This window comes from Corvus hawaiiensis, chromosome 3, assembly GCF_020740725.1.
Source record: "Corvus hawaiiensis isolate bCorHaw1 chromosome 3, bCorHaw1.pri.cur, whole genome shotgun sequence".
In the NCBI taxonomy this organism is placed as follows: Eukaryota; Metazoa; Chordata; class Aves; order Passeriformes; family Corvidae; genus Corvus; species Corvus hawaiiensis.
In genome coordinates this window covers 45,952,623-45,975,181 of record NC_063215.1, presented here as the reverse complement: position 1 = coordinate 45,975,181, position 22,559 = coordinate 45,952,623, and the positions used below count along the sequence as shown (strand labels likewise).

The 22,559-nt window shown below is 38.6% G+C and overlaps 1 protein-coding gene and 1 long non-coding RNA gene across 3 annotated transcripts in view; one reads left to right on the top strand and one right to left on the bottom strand.

Annotated features, from left to right (window-relative positions):
* The window catches only part of CRYBG1 (crystallin beta-gamma domain containing 1), a 98,424-nt gene that overhangs the window by 47,923 nt on the left and 27,942 nt on the right, over positions 1-22,559 (bottom strand). The window contains exon 2 of one of the 2 annotated variants that reach the window (XM_048299176.1): positions 18,880-19,012. In XM_048299176.1, coding sequence (XP_048155133.1) covers positions 18,880-18,915 — 36 coding nt within the window. In that variant the 5' untranslated portion in view covers positions 18,916-19,012. Of the gene's footprint in view, positions 1-3,047; positions 3,147-18,879; positions 19,013-22,559 lie in introns of those variants that run through there. The other variant, XM_048299177.1, reaches the window with a different exon arrangement.
* LOC125323855 lies at positions 1,004-20,662 on the top strand. The gene is made up of 3 exons (XR_007202677.1): positions 1,004-1,660; positions 8,500-8,538; positions 16,259-20,662. It is a non-coding gene; the product is annotated as an uncharacterized LOC125323855 (long non-coding RNA).

The window sequence follows — 22,559 nt, the reverse complement described above, 5'->3', positions numbered from 1 at the left end:
CCCTTTCAAATGTAGTTTAAACTACAACCAACAAGTTCAAAAGGTGTGGAATGGAAGTGAGGAGGGACAGACAGCCAGTCCAGTCACATAAGCCTTGTTTCCTCGGGGAACAAGGCTAAAGATTTTTTCTTGATCTTGAAATAGCTGCCCTATGTGAACTGTTTTGAAGTAATTTCTTCATACAAAGTACCTTAATTATATACAGCTCTTTCAAAACACATAAAAGACCAGGTACTTGCCCTGAAGAGCTTGTATTTTAAGTCAGATAAATGTAGGTGAGCCAGTATTGCCAGTGCAAGAGGGCACAGAGACTGCACTTCTCAATGGACTCTGAAGTGGGACCCAGCCTGCCAGAGCACAGCACGAGAATGCTTGACTTCCAGAGCACCACACAGAAATGTTTGATTTCAGAAGGCAAGAAGTACCCTTGCTCTGCAGATCAGGCTTCTTCAACGTGTTTATGCTCAAGCATTCTTACTCTTGAGATATTAGCTGCTTGAGAAATAACCAATCAAAGGCTCTGGCAACTGAAAAGCCCAGAGGACCTGCCTATCCGTTCCTTGGACACTGTGGAGGAAGTCATTTCAAGCACTCTGCATGAACCTTTAAAGCCTTAAAGTGTTCTAATCTGAAAGCAAAATGCTGTTGCCTTCTTAACCAAGAAACGTAAATCTTGTTTGTATTTATATTCATACCTCTTTATGCTAGCCTTAAAATATTTCCTCTGTTTTTGGCTGAGTTTTTTTCCTCATTAGCTAATGTAAGTTGCCACAGCCAAACCCCTAATTTAACAGTGTAATTAAACATGTGCTTTGCTGGTCTCCAGTGGAAAGAGAGCATAAGCTACTATGATCTGTTGAATCAAAATGTCAGGATGTGTCTTGAGGGATCAATTGGATGCTATTTTCTTAGATGAGTTCATCTGAGTCAGCTGAACATAAATGAATACACTTCTTAGAGCACACATTAGAGCAAAAAAGCAGTATTTTTACTAGTCATTAACAACTCTGTGGTAACTAATAGATGGTAATATCTAGTGTGGACAGATCTTTAATTTAAACATTTATTTTTCCAGCATATGTTCACTTTCAGAGGGGAAAAGACAACAAACCATTTAGTGAAGAGTAAGTTTGAGCTTTGTCATTCATTAGAAGGTCATAAATAACTGGATTTCAAGTAACATGAAAACCTCTGAGACCCTTCTATCTTCAACAACTCTAGTAGTGTAGGACCCTTACAAATTCATGCTGGAAAGCCTTCAAAGGTACTTTAAAGATACTTCAAGTATCTTTAAATCATGGTATCATAATTCCACCAGCCATGAGAAACAGAAAGCCTCGAAGTTCTAGCAGTCATATGACATCCAAAAAAGTGCTTTTGCCAAAAACATTTAAATAAATAAACTATTACTCTTCAGGCTTTGGCATTCTGCAGAGACTGAGACTCAAATATCCCACACTAACACCGCCAGGTTTTGTGAGACTGAAAATCCCTCTGGAGTATTGCTGGCTCAACATGCTGTAAAAATATTAGCAGAAAAACTGGAAGGAACAATATACAAATCAAAGCTAAGAGAGAGAAAAGTCTGAGAAGCACAAGACCCACTCGAGTCCTTGTTTCAAGTCCTACAGAGAGAAGATTTCATACTGATTTCCTACAGGTGAGTCCCATAGCTACTGGCAGAGGAGAGGGGTGAGTTGCAGATGGAAATAAAGGTTTGGTGCTTATGTTATTCTTTTAAAACCATGGGGGAAAAATATACTTAACAAAACATTTGACCTGAATTAATTCTTGTTGTGATTCACTGAGGGAAAAAAAAAGCAGTTATGTTTTAAGTTAATCTAAATGTTTTCTGAACTTAACCAGTTTAACTGACATTGCTGTCAATCAAATAGATTTGAATTACTTCAATTCACTACACTAATTGTTCCTTGTTTATGCTGACCCTTCACAAAGACACAAAAGGGGGGTTACTATTAGGAAAAGTATGACTTATGTTATTTTAAATCCCAAACTGCCTTCTTCCAAACACCAAGAGTTTGGCATATGCTCTTTAAACTTTTTTTAGCATTTCTTTTAAGTATACCATGTTCCAGGTTGACAGTGTCCTCTTCAGAGTTAGAGAAAGAAACACACTTTAAATTTAAAAAGTCCACTCTAGCATGGAATTCACTCTCTGCCTCTTCCAGCTCTTTGCCTGCTATGCAGATAGAGGCTATAAACAGCAAAAAGTGGATTTTAAACAATTTCAGCTTCACCTGAGCAATTTGTGCAGGGAATGCATTTATTTAGATTGGGGAATTTACCTGAGTAACCAAGGGGCTATAAATGTGAGGCTTGAGCAGATGAAACAAACAAATGTAAGTTTTCTTAATAGTCATATTTTTCCACTTACTGTATTTTCTATTAAGTCAGGATATTTCAGTGAAACATTTCATATCTTCAAGAGAACAGGACCTGTCTCCTTCCAATTTATTTTTTCACTGTAAATTTTGACTATTTTGCAGCAGCATCTAGATTAATGAGACTACTGAGCCTGCATGTTTAATGGATTTTTGGAACAGAAATAATCAGCTCAAGAAGCATAGATGTATCTATAAATCTCATATTATCTCTTAGGTGACAAACACCGAGATTTAGATATTGGATGTATTAGAAAAGAACAGCAAAACTGAAAGGAGCAAATCATGCAAAATCAAATAAATGGAAATCTTTCAAAAGAGCTCAGGAAAGACAAAGAAGCATTCTTCAAATGAAACAAATCCTTACATGAGTATTTAGGAGAGGAGGGAGATAAATAAGAACAGGCATGTCAGAAAAGGCATGTCTGCTCCCATCTCCTCTTCCCCAGAGCTAGTTATTTCCATAAACTAAAATCTATCCCCCTCCCCTTCTGTCAAGAGGAGCATCTGTTGGTTAAACAAATGCTCTATAAAACTAATGGAGATCAGTTGATTTTATGATTAAAAAAAAAATATAACTGTGTATTAACCTGAAGATTTATGGTGGGGTTTAAAAAGGGAATAAAATAGTGTTGTTTGCCTTACCATGATGATGATAATTCTTTCTGCTGTTTACAGAAGAATAAACAAACTATCGTGTGTGAGATGCAGTCCTGTGTGTCACTAACCAAACCCATTTTCTTAGCAATCCTCCCACGCTTTAACCCCTTCTTTCTTCTGGCAGCACTCAGGTAAAAACGAGCAAAAAAAAAGGAAGTAGTATCTGACTTGAGCCTTTCCAACTGATAAGTTGCTTGGCAGACAAATTATGAAAGGGGCTCAATTAGAGGATAGGAGAAAGAACTGCAGAAGGGTGGCAGCAAGTCCTTCAGTAAGCAGGTCTACAGAAGCAGAGAACATGTTGCAAAAACTACAAAGTTAGTGTTGGCCAAACGCCTTACGTGTATTAATTAAAGTGCAATACTAGAGCGGAGATATGCAACAGTAGGAAAAAATATACCACACACGTTGGTTCTCACAGACCTGTTTACTGTTTTCTGATCCACATTTAAGATGGCTAAAGAAAAAAAAAATCACATGTGCGTCTATGCAGAAAGAGACTGATTTATATCGGTGTCCTTGGTTCTTCACCTTCCTAGGTTGGTATATTAAGTCTGTATTTTCTCAGCTACTCATGGTAAAATGGTACTAAAAAGGGACTTGAAAAAGCAGAAAAGAACTAGCACCAAGAGTAGGAGCAGGGATTATTCAACACTGAATAACTGAGAGAATATTTAAACTCTCCTGAACCTTAGAGACATACATTAAAAAATTATATGCAAAAAATAGTATTAACATAAATGATTGCACTTGAAACTCTTTGTGTTTCATTACAAGAGAAATTGAGGAAGTTTGATATCAGTTAGCCTCACATCTTCGCTCTCAGGATTTTGATTCTTGCTGTTGGGTCAGAGCTGTATCATTAGATAATCTACTTAGGGTAAAGATTCATCAAAACTACCTCTTTCAAAGAGTGAAAATAAACATGTATGTGTTTTGTTCTAAGAGATAGGAACTTGAAAGTACTTCTTCTCTTGAGCAATAGAGGATAAATGGCAAAAGCGTTTTGGAGAGCAAGAGAGTGGCTTTTGGAGTTTTTTAAGTGTCCTCTAGTCAGAAGCCACAACTAACAAATGTAACCCTTACCCTTTTTTTCATTTCTGAATGCAATTCACAATGATAAAGAATCTATTATGTAAGTGGTTTTGATTTAGGAGGTCTCTTTCTTTTCTTCTAGGCTTGTAGGTCTCTCTTCTGTTTTGTGAGTGTACAGTGTCCTGTCACTAACTAAATGGTATATACTGGTTAATATAGATTTAACATAAATTGTCTAATTTAGATCTATAGCTTACTGCAAAACTTACTCCTTTTAGATGAAGAATTTGTGTATAGTTACCAGAGACAAGAAATAAGATTTTTTTTCTGCAAACCTAAGATTGTCTGTATGACAGAAAGAGCAATCAATCTCTGGAATTCAGCTCTTTCTTAAGCACCATCAATCTTGATCTCTTCCTCATGCTTTCACACAAAACTGTTGCTGTCAATGGAGCTCAGCAGTCTTGAAAGTATATGGCACTTGAAAAAGTCTTGCAGCATTACATTAAATGAATATAGGGAAAAAAATAATCCTATGGAGCCACCTATATTATCAGCCTTTTCCAAACAGGGCACTGATGTGGCTACTCTGTGCTGGTTAACTGAGCTGGCTTTTCCTGGGCGTCTCTACATGATGCTGCATGTGGTCTCACCTTGAGTCCTGTGTGCTCTTTTGGGTGCTACAATATAAGAAGGATATTAAGCTATCAGAAAACTTCCAAAGGAAGGTTACAAAGATGGTGAAGGATCTTGAGGAGAAGCCATATGAGGAGTGGCTGAGGGCACTTGGCTTGTTCAGCCTGGAGAAGGGGAGACTGAGGGAAGACTCCGCTGCAGTACACAACCTCCTCGTAAGGGAAGGAGGAGGGGCAGACACTGATCTCTTCTTTCTGGTGACCAGTGACAGGACCTGAGGGAATGGCCTGAAGTTTTGCCAGGAGAGATTTAGGTTGGGTATTAGAAAAAGGTTCTTCCCACAGAGGGTGGTTGGGCACTGGAACAGGCTCCTCAAGGAAGTGGTCACAGCACCAGCCTGAGAGAGTTCAAGATGGGTTTGGACAATGCTCGCAGGCACAGGGTGTGACTCTTGGGGTGTCCTGTGCGGGGCCAGGAGCTGAACTTCAACTGTCCTTGGGGGTCCCTTCCAACTCAGGATATTCTATGATTCTCTGTAACTCAAGAGTAAGGCAGAATTTCTAATACACTCCTGTGCCCAGTGTTTCTCATTAGCTGTAAAAGCTCGGCAGGTGAAGGTTATAGATTGTCTCACAGTACTAGGTAGGAAACCTAGGTCTCACCTGCAGTTTAAATTCAGTCTAGGGAACAGATGCCCAGGAGTTATTTTAACTAACTGAAGCACCGAAGTGTCCTTCAGCAGCTCGAGCTCTAGATACACAGAAGTCACTTGTTATGTAATTTGAAATTTATAAAACCAGAGATCTTTTTCTTGGGTATCAGATAGGCTGAAACTATAAAAGGAAGACTAAAAGCCTTTTGCTAGCAACACAGGAACTTTCCCCGGGTCAGGCACAGTAGAATATAGGCTGTCACAGGCCAAAAGGCAGAAAGCCATTCTTGTGAGCACTGTGTTACTGAGGTGAGGCTGTTAAAGTGTGAAAGAATAAAGACAGTAGACACATTGTAAATTGGATTGCTAATTTGATCAAAGCCAAATTTCATAGACAACAAAGTGAACTACGTGTTTAACATGCTTGCTTTGGAAAGTTGATGTGGTGGTGCTGTGACAGAAAAAAATTGCTGTATGGTTCTGACTCTGAAAACCATTTAACAGGACAGAAAATGACAATATTTAATCAAACTGTATTTAAATATGAAATTAATATAATCCCTTTTCTTCACAGAAGCTCTCATTAAATAGATCATGCAATGTAAATCCTGTAACACATTATACCAGGGTACCATTTGGTACCTTTCAACTGAAATGTGTCTCAAGTCAGCCCCCCAATATGAAGGTGCCCAACATAGCAGCTGCTTTGGAAAATTTAGGTTTGATAGTCTAGTGCTTCAAAGAGCCCTTTTATGAAGTGTATAAAGTGTTTATACTCCTTGATAACTTCTTTGATGCACAGATTTTTCATTATGTACAAATGAAGAGTTTTAGGTACAAGAAACTATTATTACTAAAATACCTTATCCTGGCTTAATAAAAATTGGCTGGATACCTTGTTTTACATCCAAATTACAGTATTATAATTTAGCAGTTATTCTAAATAACACTGTTCACCTAAGGCTTCCGGAAGTCATTAAAATTATTTCTTATAATAATTATTACAGAGAACTGCCTCAATATTGGTTAGAATAAACTTTATAAAACCAGTATGAAGAAAATAGGAATGACTCCAAACCCACTGGTTCCCTACAGTGCTGTGGGCAAAAATGTAAATCAAGTGGAAGAGTCCTTCAAACTCTTTGCTTATAATCCCACAATTACTTCCATATCGCAATATTCTCCATTAAGCAAGAGAAACTTCTAAGAGGAAATGTTCTCATGAAATGCATTTATATTCTTAGGTGTGTTTATTTTAGGCTCCAAACAGAACTAATTAATGTAGAAAGCATTAAAATAAACAATACGTCTGTCTAGAAAACAGATACATTATTACTTCTGAAGAAAAAGGGAGATACATGTTTTCCTGCTATTACAGATGAATTACTACAGACATGCTGCATTATGTGCACTCAAACTGCTAAATGTTAGCTACTAAAAAGATACAACTAGAACAGCATTTAAATTGCACTACTATTGTTGGTGGATAATTGGATGGAATTTCTAATTCCTACCTGGTATTAAAAAACCTACATCATGTCTTACCTCTAAAAATATATTTTTTTGATTAACATAATGCAAGAGGGAATGAACTAGATCAAACTGGATGAAACTGTACAGTTCAGAAATACCCAGATTTCCAGGAAATGTCAAGAAATACACAGTTATTGATTCTGCACTTAAATTTCTGAAGTTGTTAATTTGGATATAGGCCAATCCAACATACTCTATGATTGGCTTTGGCATCTGTGACTTAGAGCAACAGACTTGACAAAGGTACTTTTAAAGCTAACCCTTGAAAGCATCATGATTAACCACAGTTTTAGCTACAACAGTTCTAGTGTTGGGCTCAAACTATTTTAGATACTTTCTAAATAAATTATAGCAAAACCACTGCATTAGCAACTCCTGGAGTCTCCTTTGCATAAACTTATTCCATTATTTGTTGGTGCTTTGGAATGCAGGAGGGAGGTGGTTGTCGACCATGAAATCTGGGTAGACAACAAGTGTTTCCTACATGCAGAAGGCAGGCGTGAGTCTTCTCTCCCGTTCCTAATCTACCGCTTCCCTCCCACGCCTTCTTGGCACCTGTTGGGAAAGGCTGGCAATACAAATCTCTCCTGCTCTGTATGGTTTTTCTCTAGCTACCTACCCTTTTCCTCTGCAGGTAATTCCATCTTCTTGTCTCTTCTGCAACTTTTTCAGTTGCCACACGGTGAACCTGACAAGCCTCTTCAGTTTCCCAGCTGTGCACAAGGCTCTGAACAGCAGCCAGCAGCAAGCAGGAGGAGCTTCTCTTTTGCTTGCTGGACACTTGGAAAAAAACCCTCACAAACTGTCTATGCATCTCCCATGTTCGGAAAGTGGGATTATTTTTCAGGTCCAAGAGTCAGAAATTTACTTAACAAAAACTGTCTGACACACCAGACAAAAAACATACCCTTGGTGTTTCCAGAAGCAAAACCATCAAAACTCCCCTGGAGAAGAGGGAGGGGCAATATCCAGAATTACCTCTGGTGAGCCTTTTAAAATCACGAATTTCTCCAGATGAAACACAAAAAAACCTGAACAGATCTTGATGTTCTTTTTATCTGAACTCTGGTTGCTAAACATTTATGGTGTAGTTTGTCAGATTTTTCAGACTTTTCAAAAGCTTTTCAAAAACTTTAAAATCCCTATTTTCCTCTGAGACAATTGTTCTCTTTTTTTTTTCAGCAAATATACCCTAGAAAGCAAATTGGGTAAAAGGAAAAGAAAAGAAAAAAAATAAGGGGGGAAGGAGAATTGTAAAGATAGGAGAGGAAAAGAAGGTATATTTTCATTTGCCTGTCATAAGGTATGATTCAGAGGAAATTATGATGTCAAGGTTCCATCATAAAAAAGCAAAGTTTGTAGTAGAAAACATTACATTCTATTTAAGTCTTTAGATATTATTTGTAACCACAACAAACTCAAAACTTATCTGGTGAAATGTTACCCACTGTGATTTTGAAAATTATATGAACAATACTAGTTTGTAGGAATGGCAGATTTCTCTTACAATCTCTAAATCTTATTCAAACAGTAATTTAGGCAGTTTGGGTTTTTTAAGTGGTTCATGCTTTGCTTTTGCAGATCTTGAGCCATGGCAGGTCAAGCGCTTGTTTTAAAGAGGTAAGTGAAGGAGCATTCCAACTTACTCACTATAATTCAGTTCTTGAGACAATAAAACCAGAAAGATGAAGTTTTTCATGACTACCCTCTTCAAACCCATTATTACACTGCAGCTGGAACTACAGAGCAATAAGTTACACATATATGTAAGCATATACACATTCCTAATTGTCATATGCATTATATAGCTTAAAAAGTGGCAAAAGCCTGGTCAGGAGGAATGGACTATTAGTAAAAGCTTAAAAGCTTTGTGTCGCAACCTCCTCAGATCTGAGGGTGCTCAGGTAGACTGTGAGCCACCTGGTCACGTAGCATGGCAAAATGGAAAGAGGGCCACACCCAAGGAGAGCGCAGAGCTAGCTGCCAAGGTCCTGAAAATGATTCCAACACATTGCACAAGTGTGGAAATGGTACAAGAAAAGCATGATGCAGAACAAGTCCTCAGCTCTCCACAGACATCACTGCACAGCAGTCTATCATGGAGGCCAGAAACAAACCCCTGGTAATTCAAAGAGCAACTTCACAGGATGTACTCACCACGGGAAAGAGAAGGGAGGAGTATACCCTTTGGGAAGAAAGCAGTAAAGTGCCTGGTGTCATCCTAGGGAAGAGTTACGTACTAGCATAAGCAACACCTGTGAAATGTTGAAATGCTGTGAAGCTAGGTGTTTGGCATGATGATACACAGAGGTGGGGCAGATAAAGGATGGTCACCGATAATACTAGACTGCCTGGTGCACACTCCCATGTCACCATTACCAGAGTCATTATGTGCTGTCAATGCTTGATCATTGATGACAGACCTCCTAAATAATTTGTAATGCATTAAGGGTTCATTGCCTTCCCTGGGCAATACCACACGGAGTATGTGGCTGTCCACATTACCTTACTCATGCAAAGCACAGACATGTGCTGGTGTGATAGACCTTTTATTTTGTCCCTGCTTGGGAGACTGTAGCTTATGCAGCAGCCCAGCCCTGAAGACCTCAGCACTATCACATTCTGGGACCACTGCTCACATGGCTCTAGGCCATCACTAATCCTAGCAGAAACACATTTTAATCCATTGCTTCCACTAAATATATTCACAATATTACATGGAGCATGCAATAACTCAGATGAAATTCAATTCCAAACATAGCTCAACATGAATACTATTCAGGATTCAGATCCAATGTAAAGTTGAACGTAACCTTTTTATACTTCACCTGCATCAAGGTGAATGTATTGAATTGCTCAGAAGGAGAGTTGTCCAAGTGACATCTGTCTTAAGTTGCCAGCCAAGAATAAATACGTGTAAGTTGTCTGATACAAGTTAAAGTTAGTTTGGGTGTTTTTAACTGTGTATATAAAACCCCAACAATCTCCTCAATAAACTTTGCAAGTATTTGAAAGATGTCTATCAGAGTAAGAATTTACTGGTATCCCTGCCTTCAAATGTATTCTAAAGGGGTGGAGGGAGCCTTCTTGACTCAGTACATCCACTGCCATCTTGAATGCCAAAGTATTAGACTCCGAGACAGATTCCTCCTGCACCAGTATTCCAGGATCTATGTTCCTTCTATGAAAATGGTATGTAACCCCATGCCATCTTCCCTCCTGTGTTTTGCCCTTCTCTAAGGCCCATGTTTGTTGTCAGCTGTGGTCCTACACACCTAAAATCAATCACAGCTTAAATGCTCTCCTATTTAACTCACCAAAAAGCAGCAGAAATATAAGAGAAAAGGATGTTCTTAAGGTCTCTCAGAGTCAGCCATAAGAATTGGACATAACCCAACTGAGATGTTTTTAGGAAATAAGAGAGTTAATGTCTTAGGCCATGTTGGAAACAGCAAAATGAAAACCTCTGTAAGTTAATACTGAAATGAATTTGTGGTTCAAATGGGGATAAGAGGAATAATGAGCTGGGAATATGGAAAAAAAGTTAGCCGACAAGGAAATTGCCATGATGCCATCAGTCTAGTCAGCAGTGCAGTATTTTATTAAGCAGAGAAGTAATTTTGTTGAGCAATACCCAGAGAGGTTTTGTCATGGATAGCTGAGAACCTCTCTTGTGCTGTAATTAGCCATAAATTTCCAGACTTTTTGGAAGACAAAAGCATGTCTTCAGTGGTCGAAAGCCAAATCATAATAATCAGATAGTTTTATAGTGGACCTGTTACCCAGGCTTTTTGACACTCAGAATTTTGGTCTCTGCCTACACAGTGAATATGACACTGCATGTATAACTAACTAGTTGCTTGACTTTTCTGTCTTCATTATTAGCAAATGCGGCTGAATTGAGGACACCTGTTATCTTCTTCTGTTAAAGAACCATATCTTTGTATCCAGAGCATCTCTGCTGCAGTATTATGAATGCTTGCTGTGTCCTGGGAAACCTGGGAAGAATGAAGCTTAACTAAAAGTTTGTATCATTATGGATACTCTAAACTAAGGAATCCTTAATTCTGTCATGTGTCTTGGACAGATCAATTGTGTTAGAAAGGCAATTCTACTATGAATCACTTACTCTTTTAGGGATGCAAATATCAGAATGGTAATTCTTTAAGCAGAGACATAAAATAAATCTGACTTACAGCAGAATCCTAGAAAAGCACAAACCTTTTATCATGTAACTGAAAGCATTTAAATGACAGAAACTGCCTATTCAGTGTTCTGAACACTCCTACTTCCATTTTTGGGTTAGCTTTCTTTCCTATCTGCTGTGAATTTAATCCAGAAACAATTAGTTGTTCTTGCTTTGGGGTTTTGGCTTGCTTTTGTGCAATCTTTTTGGTCAGTCCTCTCTGGTATCCCTCTTGTCCCCTCTTCCCTCCTCCTATCGAGTTCTTAACAAAGAACAGACACAGGTGAAGCAATGGATGTGCAATTATCACAGCCCAAAAGCAAATGGGCTTGATGTACACAAATTCATATCACATTTCTCTTTATTTTTTTTCATAAAACCAGACACGGTATCTAGGTTCTATCAGTGCAATAAGCCAAAATGGTGACTTACAACTACAGCTGGCTGCCCAAGTGTCCTGATTCAGCATTCCCACAGGTACAACAGCGCCCATGCACTATTAAAAGCAAATTGCTTGTATAAGGGCTCTGCTACTTCTATATTTTTTAGTGTTAATGTTGAGAGAGCTCTATGTTAAAAGACAGCACCATAAGTTATTAAAACTGAAAAAATTAACAAGAGCATAGTTCAGTCCTCCACTCTTATTTAGTGCTGCTCTATAGGAAGAGCTTGCCTACACGTAGGTTCTTGCTGGCAGGTGGCATTACACAAACACTATCTGGACATGCTGGGGTCAATTTTTCTTTGTTTCCACGATCCTGAGCACCCCTTTCAGTTAAATATACTTATGGTAGTCAACACTGCCATTACGTCTCTGTAGACCATGCTCTTAAATATTCTCTTTGCAGAAAATGCTTCGATAGAAGTTATATTCAAATTATTGACCCTTTACTTTGTGGGTTTTAACATTCGCCATGCCGTTTCAGTTTACTGGTTTATGACACTACTCACCAAAACACTTGGTCAAGTAATTTAATATACAGTGGCTTCTTGGAGCACAAGTGTTTGTGGGAGACATCACTGTGACTTAAATTGTCAGCATTTAAATTCTGTCCCACCAGTTCTGCATTTCCTGGCTTCCATAATGATTTCAATACTCTCTAAATTCTGTTTTTTTCTTAATGGTTATGGTGATGTTGTGTTTTTAATTATGAATTGCATGTTTATCAACTAAATGAATCTCAAAAAATACTTCTGTATTAATTATCTCATACTATTGCAAAACAGAGCATGACTCAGAACTAAACATCTTAAAAAACTCTGAAAGTTTAAGGGACAGAGCAAATCAAATATTTTTTAAGTGTATAGATACTTTGTCAACCATATAAGAAACGCTGGCATGGCAAGGGCAAAATGAAGCATTCTTTTTCCCTTCCCACATTTCTCCACTCTACTCAACTGGTTTGGTTTGAGAGTCTGATTACTTCCCCCCCCATGAATTTCAAAGTAAATACTTCAGTGTTCTTCTCACATTAACATCACTTTCTTGCCCAAATCACATCATGGTTGAAGCCCAAGAATAGGAACAAATTGTGTAGAAAGGATAAAAAGGAAAAAAACCAAGTTAAATACACCATTATAGCATTTTCATGTTTTCCTAGATATTTTAAAGCATAATAAGGAATTACTGTGCTGGTCAGCACAACAGCATCCTATTAACAGCCATACATGAATGAATACATGACAATGAATAATGTAGCTGTTCTGAATGTTGTCAAAGAACTCTCATGTGATCTGTGCTTCACCACATCGGTTCTTTTTCCATTCTCTCTATATACTGTTTTCTTCAACTCACACAAATACATCAGGACAGCAATCCCAAAGCCATGGCTTATGAATAACATCCCCCAAAAAATCCTCCAGTTCTTATCTACATTTAAATATACACCCATACATACATATCTATATTCATTTCTATATAAAAATGTAAATAAAATTACTCTACATACTTCAGCCTATAAAAATATTTATTGCTGTATTTTTGATTGATTTAAATCAAAGAAATGTATTTATCCAGGTTTCCCATAAATTAGCGAACTAGAGGCACATCACATGTAAGTAACTCTCACAAGCAAATCTATCTATATAAAGAACTTAAAAGTTTAAATTTAAAACATGGGAGGCTACTCTCTCCTCTGTAGGAATGATAATGGGGAGCAACGTGATTAAAAAGTAACCCTAGAAGGGTGAGCACAAATATGAGTAATTGAAAAGGGAGTAAGTGCCAGCTTTTTGTGGGGATTACCAAGGGATTTTGAATCTATGTGTCTAGTAGCATGGGGGAATTCCTAGTAGAAAAAAAAAAAGAAGAAAAGAAAGAAAAAAGGAAAGGAAAATTATTCATCTGGTTAAGCCTGAGAGGGAGGTGGAAAGTATGACCATTATTTCAGGAAAACAAGTTACACTGGGGGAAGGATGGTGGCTGGAACCACCACATGGTAGCAAATGACCTGTCTGCACTGAACACACACTCTCAGTGAGGCGTACAACCACCCTGAGTAGCCTTGCTATATTTCCCACGCAAGGAATAACAGTAATTTTACCAGGTAAGGAACACAACAGTTCTAGTGAAGAAGAGAAAAAAAAAAGTTGAGCATAATTGTAGTTAAGCAGATAGAAACTCTGGCAAGAATCCAGACATCCAGCACAGCAGTGAGCAGGTTTTTTCCTGTTTTTTTCCAGGTAATACAATAAAATTTGTCCTGCTGCAACATTTAATTAGCTGGAAAGATATAACCTATTCCAAACAGCTGAGGGAGGACCTGTTTAGATTGCAAAAGAAAAGAAAACAAAACAAAACCACGGAGAAGCCCAGCCCCCTGCCTCACCTAGGACTCTCTTAGGTGACTGCCTTCCTATAACTCCCCTTCACCTCAAAACAAAAAAATGCTTCTGTGTCATATAGTTTCCCCTCCTTTTCTCCCTTCAGTCTTTGAACAAGGGAGGTTTGTGTTCTCCTGAAATTGTGGGGGTTTCTTCTCCTTTGAGAAAACCAACACCAGCAAATATTCTCAGCCCCTGCATGACTCATTTCACAGGACCTTGGCTACAAGGTTTTGTTCAGCTTTCTGATTCCAAGCTGGAGAAGGAGGCCTTCTCTTCTTTCGGTCTCAAATTCTGGGAGGAGATCGGTTAACCACTGAAAGGCCTTATCTATTAAGAATTGGGGTGAACCTTAAGGCAATGACTTGTTCTCTTCTGGACAGGTTCCTCTCACCTACCCATGAACTGATAATTTTGTTGTCTGTTACCTTGGAAAGCGACTCACCTGCTTTTTCACTTACTTGGTATGGAAGTTTATCAAATGACAGTATTAAATGCTTTGTTTCTACCATTTAAACATCACTCTGGGAGGTAATTTAGTAACCCCATGGATCCCAAACAGACTTTAGGTTTTGTTATTTCTTGAGAAAATCAACCACTGTAAGAAGAAGCAGTATGAGGGCCTGGGCTGGATGTCTTGCTAACACTTCTCTGGGCAAGGCAGACAGAAATTAAAGAAGCAGACGAGGAAGACTAATATGAAAATACCTTAGACCTTGATGATCTATCATCTTGAAAGATGAGTTAAAAGAGCAGGAGGAATTCGGGATCCGTATATCTGCTGTCTCAGGAATATGGCAAAGGCAGCGATAGAATAAACTCATTTATTCCAGTAATTTGACGCAGAATCAAAATGGGCTTCCATAGCCACACCTGGGTGTTAGAAGTACTCCACCCGGTTTCCTTCGATGAATATTCATGTCATAGAACTAAATCTTTGTGTGAAAGGCAGTAGCTGTGTTCAGGTAGCAGGTAGGTGTGAGAACTCTTATCTAGATGGAGAATCCTGAGAAACCTTTAGACAGGTACTTGGTTATAAGTCTGAAAATATGACTAATCAACACCTGAATATAAGAGCAGAGGCAGCGTTAGAACACACAGATGTGACTTAGAAAAAAAAAATGCTGAAGTCTAAGTATCTTGCATGAAATTTTAAAGTCTAGATTTTTTGTGATCGTTATTCCTAATGCGCAGGAAATATATAAATAACAAAGCACGAAGAACTCTATTTTCATTCACTCATTTTACTATCAGCAGAAGCCAATCTAAATTTGAAATTGTTCTCTAGGGGAGTAAATGCCTTTTGGCTTAACTATGCAGAAACCTATCACCTTAACACCTGTTTGTCTTTAACTACATAATTTAAGGTCATTTGAGTTTGCCATAGCACAGGTAGGACTCCTTCACCCTTGGCATTAGCATTTTGTCACTGTTGAAGCTGTATGACTGCAAAATACACATTGTATCTGTGATTTGATTCTCAATTTGAATTATTATTTATCCAAGGAGAATGGAATGAATCAAACATTCAGGAAGTTGTTTCTTTATTCATAGTGAGAACACTGGCCACACTGATTAATTAAACAGTCTGAAAGATATAAAAAAAGATAAGAAAATCATGGGCACAGCTATCTACTTCATGCAGTATAGGCTATATGACAGCTCAAACAATCCTCAGTGTGAATCCACACAGACATTCTAAATATAAACAGGAATCTAATAAAGCTATTTACCCTTCATTTGCAAACAAACTCAAGGATACCAAATACCCCTATTTAGCTTCAATTAGTGAAACTGGATTATGAAAATGTAACCAGTGATGTAATGCATTATTTAAGAAAAGGAATAAGCTGAGTTTTAGAATCTAGAAATAGTGTATTTTGTGGATCTGACACCTAGAAATTATTTCAGGGGGCTTTTTAGTATTTAATAATGCGTTATCAAATGTCTATTTGTCAAAATACCAAAAGAGAAACTGCTAATCTTTGATTTCATGAAGTAAATGCTTTGCACATTAAATATCACAGGACTAGAAAAGTCAAGAATCACACAGAATCACAGAATATTCTGAGTTAGAAGAGACCCACAAGGATAATCAAGTCCAACTTTTAAGTGAATGGCCTATAAGGGGCTCAAACCTTAAAATGAAATGTATACTCAGATTTATATGATTTTTAATTTCTCATCGATCCAGTTACCTTCAGTGACTTGATAAATATGTTATTTATATTTTGATAAGAGCACTCTGAAATCTCTCTTTCATCGTTATATAGCTGACATTTTCAGTTGTTCCAATCAGAAGCTTACAATAAACAAAATTATAAATTTCAGATGGCCTTGCAAAGGAAAAAGAAGTGGAGATCTTTGTACAGAACCAGAAGTACATGTGAATCAACATCAGAAGTATTTGATGAGAAAGCAAAGTTATTATAGAAGGATGCCTCTCTTTTCCTAAGACAATGGTGTAGTGAAAGCAAATCTTTTTCCCTTATAATTTGGGCAACACAACATTTACTCACTGAGTAATACAATCAAGAAAGTGATCTTAAACTTTTTTTAATATCCTGCTTTTACTATCACTATTTATGGAAGTCAAACAAAAAGAAAGAGAAAAAAAGTTGCACTGTACATCAAGAAGAGTTGCTGTGAAGTACAGGAAGAGGCAAGATGAAGATTTGTTAAACAATCCTGGAAGAAGATGAAAAGGGAAAACCAGGGTATATTACGATAGAAGTTTATTATAGACTAGCTTTTTGGGTGGAGAGAAGTTGTGTTTTTTGATCATGCAAGGGAAGCATCCAAAAGGACAGAACCTGATGGCTTTAATTACTTCTTGGAATTAATTTTTTTCTGTTGGAAAATAAATACAAGAAGGAGACAGTCCAACAAGTTCTTGGAATATGCTGGGGACAGCCTTTTCTTCAGAAGGTAAAGAAAACCATTAAGGGTGTGGCTATTTTAGATCTGCTGACTAGTAGGGCACGAACTGGCTGAGAGTGGAAGGCAATCTAGGTGAAAGTGAACTCCATCATTTAATAATCACTACCACAAAAACGGAAAGAAGCAAAACAAAATTAGTCTTTTTTTCCCAGAAAACAAAACCAAAATTTCACAAGCTCCAGAGACTGATAAGCAAGGTTTCTTAGGAAGACTGTTTAATTAATATAAGAATGTAGGAGAGCTTGTCTGTTTTAGTCATTGCTGGAGTCAGTTCTTAATTACCCGAGGTAAAGGGAATAATATGAATTAGGTAAAAACAGAGGATAAAACAAATTAGTCTGGGTACATTATTCTGCAAGACTCTACTCAGTACATTTACCTTTGAAAGGCTTCTGAACAGATTTCCACAGAAAGAGCAGCAACAGAGAGGAGTCTGATGCAAACAGTTTATGTTTTGTAATGCACCGTTTTCTACCAGTCTCCCACAAGAAATTCTGTGAGAAGGTAGGGCTTCCTTAAATCCCAATTCCCATAAACCATCTGTCATCAGCAGGTGACTGTATTATTGCACACATTAGGAGATTATCCCAGTACAAAAGAAACTGCTGAATTCACATACACACACACACACCCCCAGGCAATTTCCTTGATTTTTATGGTTTATCTAACAATCAGACCTTTGCGTTATACATCAAAGTGTAAAATTATGTGGCCTGGTCTCACTCGTTTTCAGAAGTTTCATTTAAAAGGTTGTAAATGTTCTTAGTACAAATGGATTGGTTCCAAGTTAGAGAAATGACACCCCACCAGTTTAATTTAGCTGTAAGTATGAACAAATTATTCCAAAAGAAGAACTAAATGCCAGCTCAGAGCTTTCTAAGCAACAGCTGAATCCTGCTATTCTTTCCACTGAAAAATACCAAACCTCTACTTGCTTTTCTAGAAGTCCTTGCAAGGAGCTAATATACAAGACAGCAACAGAGTGAACAGCAATTTTTTCTGTGGGAAAGCCAATTCCCCAGCTAGCTCTACTACAATGGAATGCCATCCCAGCATAGTAATGTGCCATTCTGCTGTTTTGTGAAGAACTGAGATCTTTTTATAGGATGTTTCAACAGTATCAATAGAACTAAGGTGCTGAATGAGACCAAAAGGGATGTTTGGGGTTTGTGTTATTTGTGTATTCAGCTAAAGACCAATGAATCTTTTCCAAATGCAGAAATTAGTAAATGAGATTTCCTGGCTTGAGAAGACTAGACCATAAAAGTATTTGTTTTAAAGACAGAATATTTTAAGCCTTCATCAAATACATTCAGATGAATATTAGTTCCACAAGGAAGAAGAAAGCAACTTTTTCAATTACTGGCCTGCTGAGTACTTTTGTTAATGTGGAAAAACAGTATTTCTCTCTCCATGGAAAGATTACAATAAAGACAAGAATGGCATTGCACAACTTTGTCTGCAATCTGAAATTAAGTTCTCACATTAGAACAGGAGTAATTAGCATTTTCCCTAGCTTGCTTCCATGCAGTAATACTGCTGCCAAGCAAATGAGTAACACTACATGAGCTAAATGAACACTAGAAACAAACGTGTAGCCATTCCTCCTTGTCTGGGAAAAAAACTTACACAGTAAGCGAAGAAAACAGTATGGGTTAAGAGGAGAACTGTAGAAATGTAGGTGCTGTTCCTTTATTATTTTGGCTTATATATTTTTTATGGAAAAAAAAGGAAAAAGCCATATGGTTTGTGGGAGCATGTGGAAGATCTCCTCGAGCCATTTTCTTTGTTGTCTCTTCATGCCAGCTATAGTCATTATGTACCTTCCTTATTTCCACACATGTTATTAGTTTGAAAATTTTCCAGTACTTCAAACACAGGTCTTTTAAAGGAAGATTACAATTATGCCTTCTGTTAAATCCTGTTTTCAGAATAGACATCTTCATGATGTATGTAAGCATGTTTGTGTATATCTACATTTATATAAAGGCACATATTTCATTTTCTCTTACCTTTCTAAGTGCTGCTGGTAATGAGGCAGTAGACATTGATATCGCTGGCAGAGCGTAAGAGTGGGGACAGGTTACTGACGACGGTGCTTGGCTCTCCTGAACAGTGTAGCGTCTGCCCGATACATCATAGTACCTGCGAGGAGAGGAAACACTGTTCAACTACTGCACCCTAGCAAAATAAAGCCTGAGTTAGTATTCGTTGTATTTCTGAGAAAACACTAAGATGTTTTCTCCTGTTGCAGTGGCTCCGGGCCTCTGGTACTTCTAAAGTTTACTGCTTTATTTTAGCCAAACTACTTGCTCCTCTTATTAGACATTAATTCATCCCACCTGCTTTAGCTCTCTGAAACTAATCTGTCAGCTTTTTCCTGATAATAAAGCAACCAAAATCCAAATACAGTACTCAGCAGGATAACCACATCAGAGCCACAAGGCAGAAAAATTAGTCGTCTTATCTCCTGTCACTCCACCTCTTCAGAGACAGCAGATTACAACATTTGGAGTTTATAGCTCCACATTACATCACATGTTCCATTCACTTTCCTTCTGGAAGATGTCTCAGTAAAGAATCAGTTGAATTCTCAGAACAAGTCATTTACTGGGAAGAGGCTGTCACAATAAAAGTGTCTACAATCTTCAAAACAATACATTCATTTTTAGCAAGTCAGTCCTAAAATTTAAGGAACCTAATTTTTCTTATATTTATTCTGCGGTGTCAATTTTCAAATTCTGAATCCAAAGAATGTGAAAAATTTTACTTAGTCTCCTCCCAAGAGAGAAATAAAATTGTAAAAACTGACCAAGTTATAAAATCTCTCACTTCACTGTCTGAAAAACCGAAGTAGCAAGAATCCAGAATTCTCTGAAGATAGTTTTATTAAAAGGTTAATAAATATAACACTTTATATATTTTTTTCCTTTAGATGATTCAACAATTGGTTAAAATTCAGCTTTTTAGAAATTGTATGTATTTTGATATTTTTATTTCAAAATTGGACTAAATTTTTCCTAGGATCATAGGACAATTCCGTTTTGAAGGGATGCCAGGAGGTCCCTGGTCCAGTGTCCTGCCTGAAGTGGGGGTCAGCTATGGGATCCCTCAGGGCTTTACCCAACCAACTCTTGAAAATATGCAAGGACAGAGACATCACAACCTCTCTGGACAACAGAGAAAATGTTTTCTCTTACATCCAATCTGAGTCTCTCCTTTATCAACTTTTCCCAGTATTCTCGTTTTCCCACCATGCACCACTGTGAAAAGTCTGGGTTCCTCTCCATCACCGCTCAAAGATGCCTCCTCTCCAAAACTGAACAAGCCCCAATTCTCCATCCTCTCCTCAGAGGGCAAGTGGAGCCTCACAGGCAACCACCATACTGGTGGCCATTCAGTGAACTCACCCCAGTTTGAAACACTGAGAGGTCTTTAGGCAGAAAAAATCCCCTCATCAAATATTTTGCTTTCAGGGGAAAAAAAGAAGTCTCAAAATGTTCTTGGGGATTTTTTGTCCTTAAAATACGCATATTTTCCATTTTGGTTGGAACAAAACTCCTTTTTTCCCACAGGCTTCTTTTCCAGACTCATCATATTGTCCCAAATCCAGCTCTGTTTGTACAGCTTTATTTGCAAATTCAGTTTTATAACTGACTTTCATATAGAGTTTTCAAAGAGTAAATAAGTGAGCAGGAAAGCCTCGGGCATATTTATAAAGTTGTTCAGTTTATTGCATAATTGTGGTGAAAATGTTTTGACATTTTAACACATCCCAATAAACATGTGCAATTATTTTGTTTATTTACCTATTTCTAAGGAAGAAACTGCATCACTCTTAATATCTGATTACCCTCCGCAGGACATAGCTGACTTTGAGCTGTCCATCTTGATTTTCGTGTTCTGCCTCCACCGATAGAGCTTGCTTTTGGGGTGGTTCCACACACATTACATATGAGACAATTCAAAAGTTGCACTAAAAAGCTGCTGAAAGTAGTAGTGCTGAAAGATCCTGTGGCACCCTACCCTGTCTAAGGTCAATACTGCTGAAGGGAGGAAGAGTAGGCTGGGGACTGTCAACTCCGTGACTCAGAGCAATGGAACAAGAGACATGGTATGGGCAGGAGACAGGGAAGGTACTTGGCTGAAGTGTGGATAAGAAGTCTGGGTAAGGAGGAGGAAAATAATGGCACACCAAGAGAAGTGGATGGAAGAGCCATCAGCTGTTGAGGTGACACTGACACTCTGCAAGAGGCCACCATTCATCATGGTGCTGGTGGGCCGGTGACAAGCTTCTGCACCCCAGGTGATATCCAATGAACATGTGTCAGAAAATAACACATCCCCAAACGCCAAAAGGAGGAAGCTCTGGACACATTCTAGGTAGGAAGTCATAGTATTTTGCCAGGATACCCTTTGTCCTGCTGCAGAAGGGGGCTGTGCAGGTCCCCAGGCAAGCCAGCAACATCCACCTGGGATGCTCCTGCTGGCTCCCTTTCAGCAATGAAGGCTGGGCCTCCTTGGGACATCATCACACCTTGCCCCATGTGCCCACTCCTGATGGCCATCAGTCCCTGAGACACCATGAGACCTCAGGGCTCTGGCATGTTCACAGTGTGGTAGCCAGAAAGCTGCTGCCTTCAGAATACAGTGAAGCAGCACTGATTCTTTCAGGCACCTTTTTTTTAAAGGACACAGTTTCACACCAAATTCACACCGATTTCACTGGAGCTGACAGAAGCAGCCTGGGAGGTTTCAACCCAAAGATGTTTGCACTGGAAAACAGCCAGCTCCAGATTTCTAAACAGGTGAGAAAAGGTACTCTTTGAATTTCTTCACGGTTTGAGGTCTATCCTCCCAAAAATCTGCTGACAAGCTGAGCTCACCAGAGCCTCCAAGAAGTCTTACTTTATGGCACTGGGCAGTTTTCCAGGGAAACTGGAAAATGCTGCAGGGAAACGCTGCAGTACGCTTCCCACCTGAAGGCATGGGCATGCACACAAGCTCCTGAGGGCAAGACAGGGTGTGAAGGCACAGGGCTGCACCTCCTCTGCCCCAGCTGCCCAGCCAAATTCTCTCCTTCCAGCCCAGATGCGGAGCAGCTCACCCCAACGCATGGCAGAGAAAATCACTGTAGGGCAAGGGCAGATGGGGGGACAGTCACCATAGAGAAATGGAGGCACTGTCAACCCACACCCTTGCTTTTCTCACCCAGGCATGTTTGTGTAACCATACCCACTTGCTCAGAGCCCTGAGGCTCTGGGGGGAGAAGGTACTTGCAACACACTGAGCATGTTATGAAACCTTCCCAGACATTTTGCTCAGCAGTAACTACAGCAGCCCCATATTACCTACACTGTTTCCAGCACAAATCCAAACCATACCCCCATACCTGCAATCATGGAGAAAATTAACTCTATGCGAGCCAAAACCAGCATATATGTTTTCATAGAGCTATTAGTTACAGTAACAACTAATTTTACAGTGAAGCAAAGGAGGAGCAAGCAGGAGGCCTTGGAGATTATCAAGCTGTTGGAGAAAGCATGAAGCACGAAAAGGAGGAAAGAGGAGTTCTGTAGGTACATACATCTTCTCTTTACATGATTTACAGTAGAACTACTGGCTGGAAAAGGAAACCATCAGATGGGAACTGATCTGGCAGTGCTCTCTTTATGTTGCAGACCACGCAGTT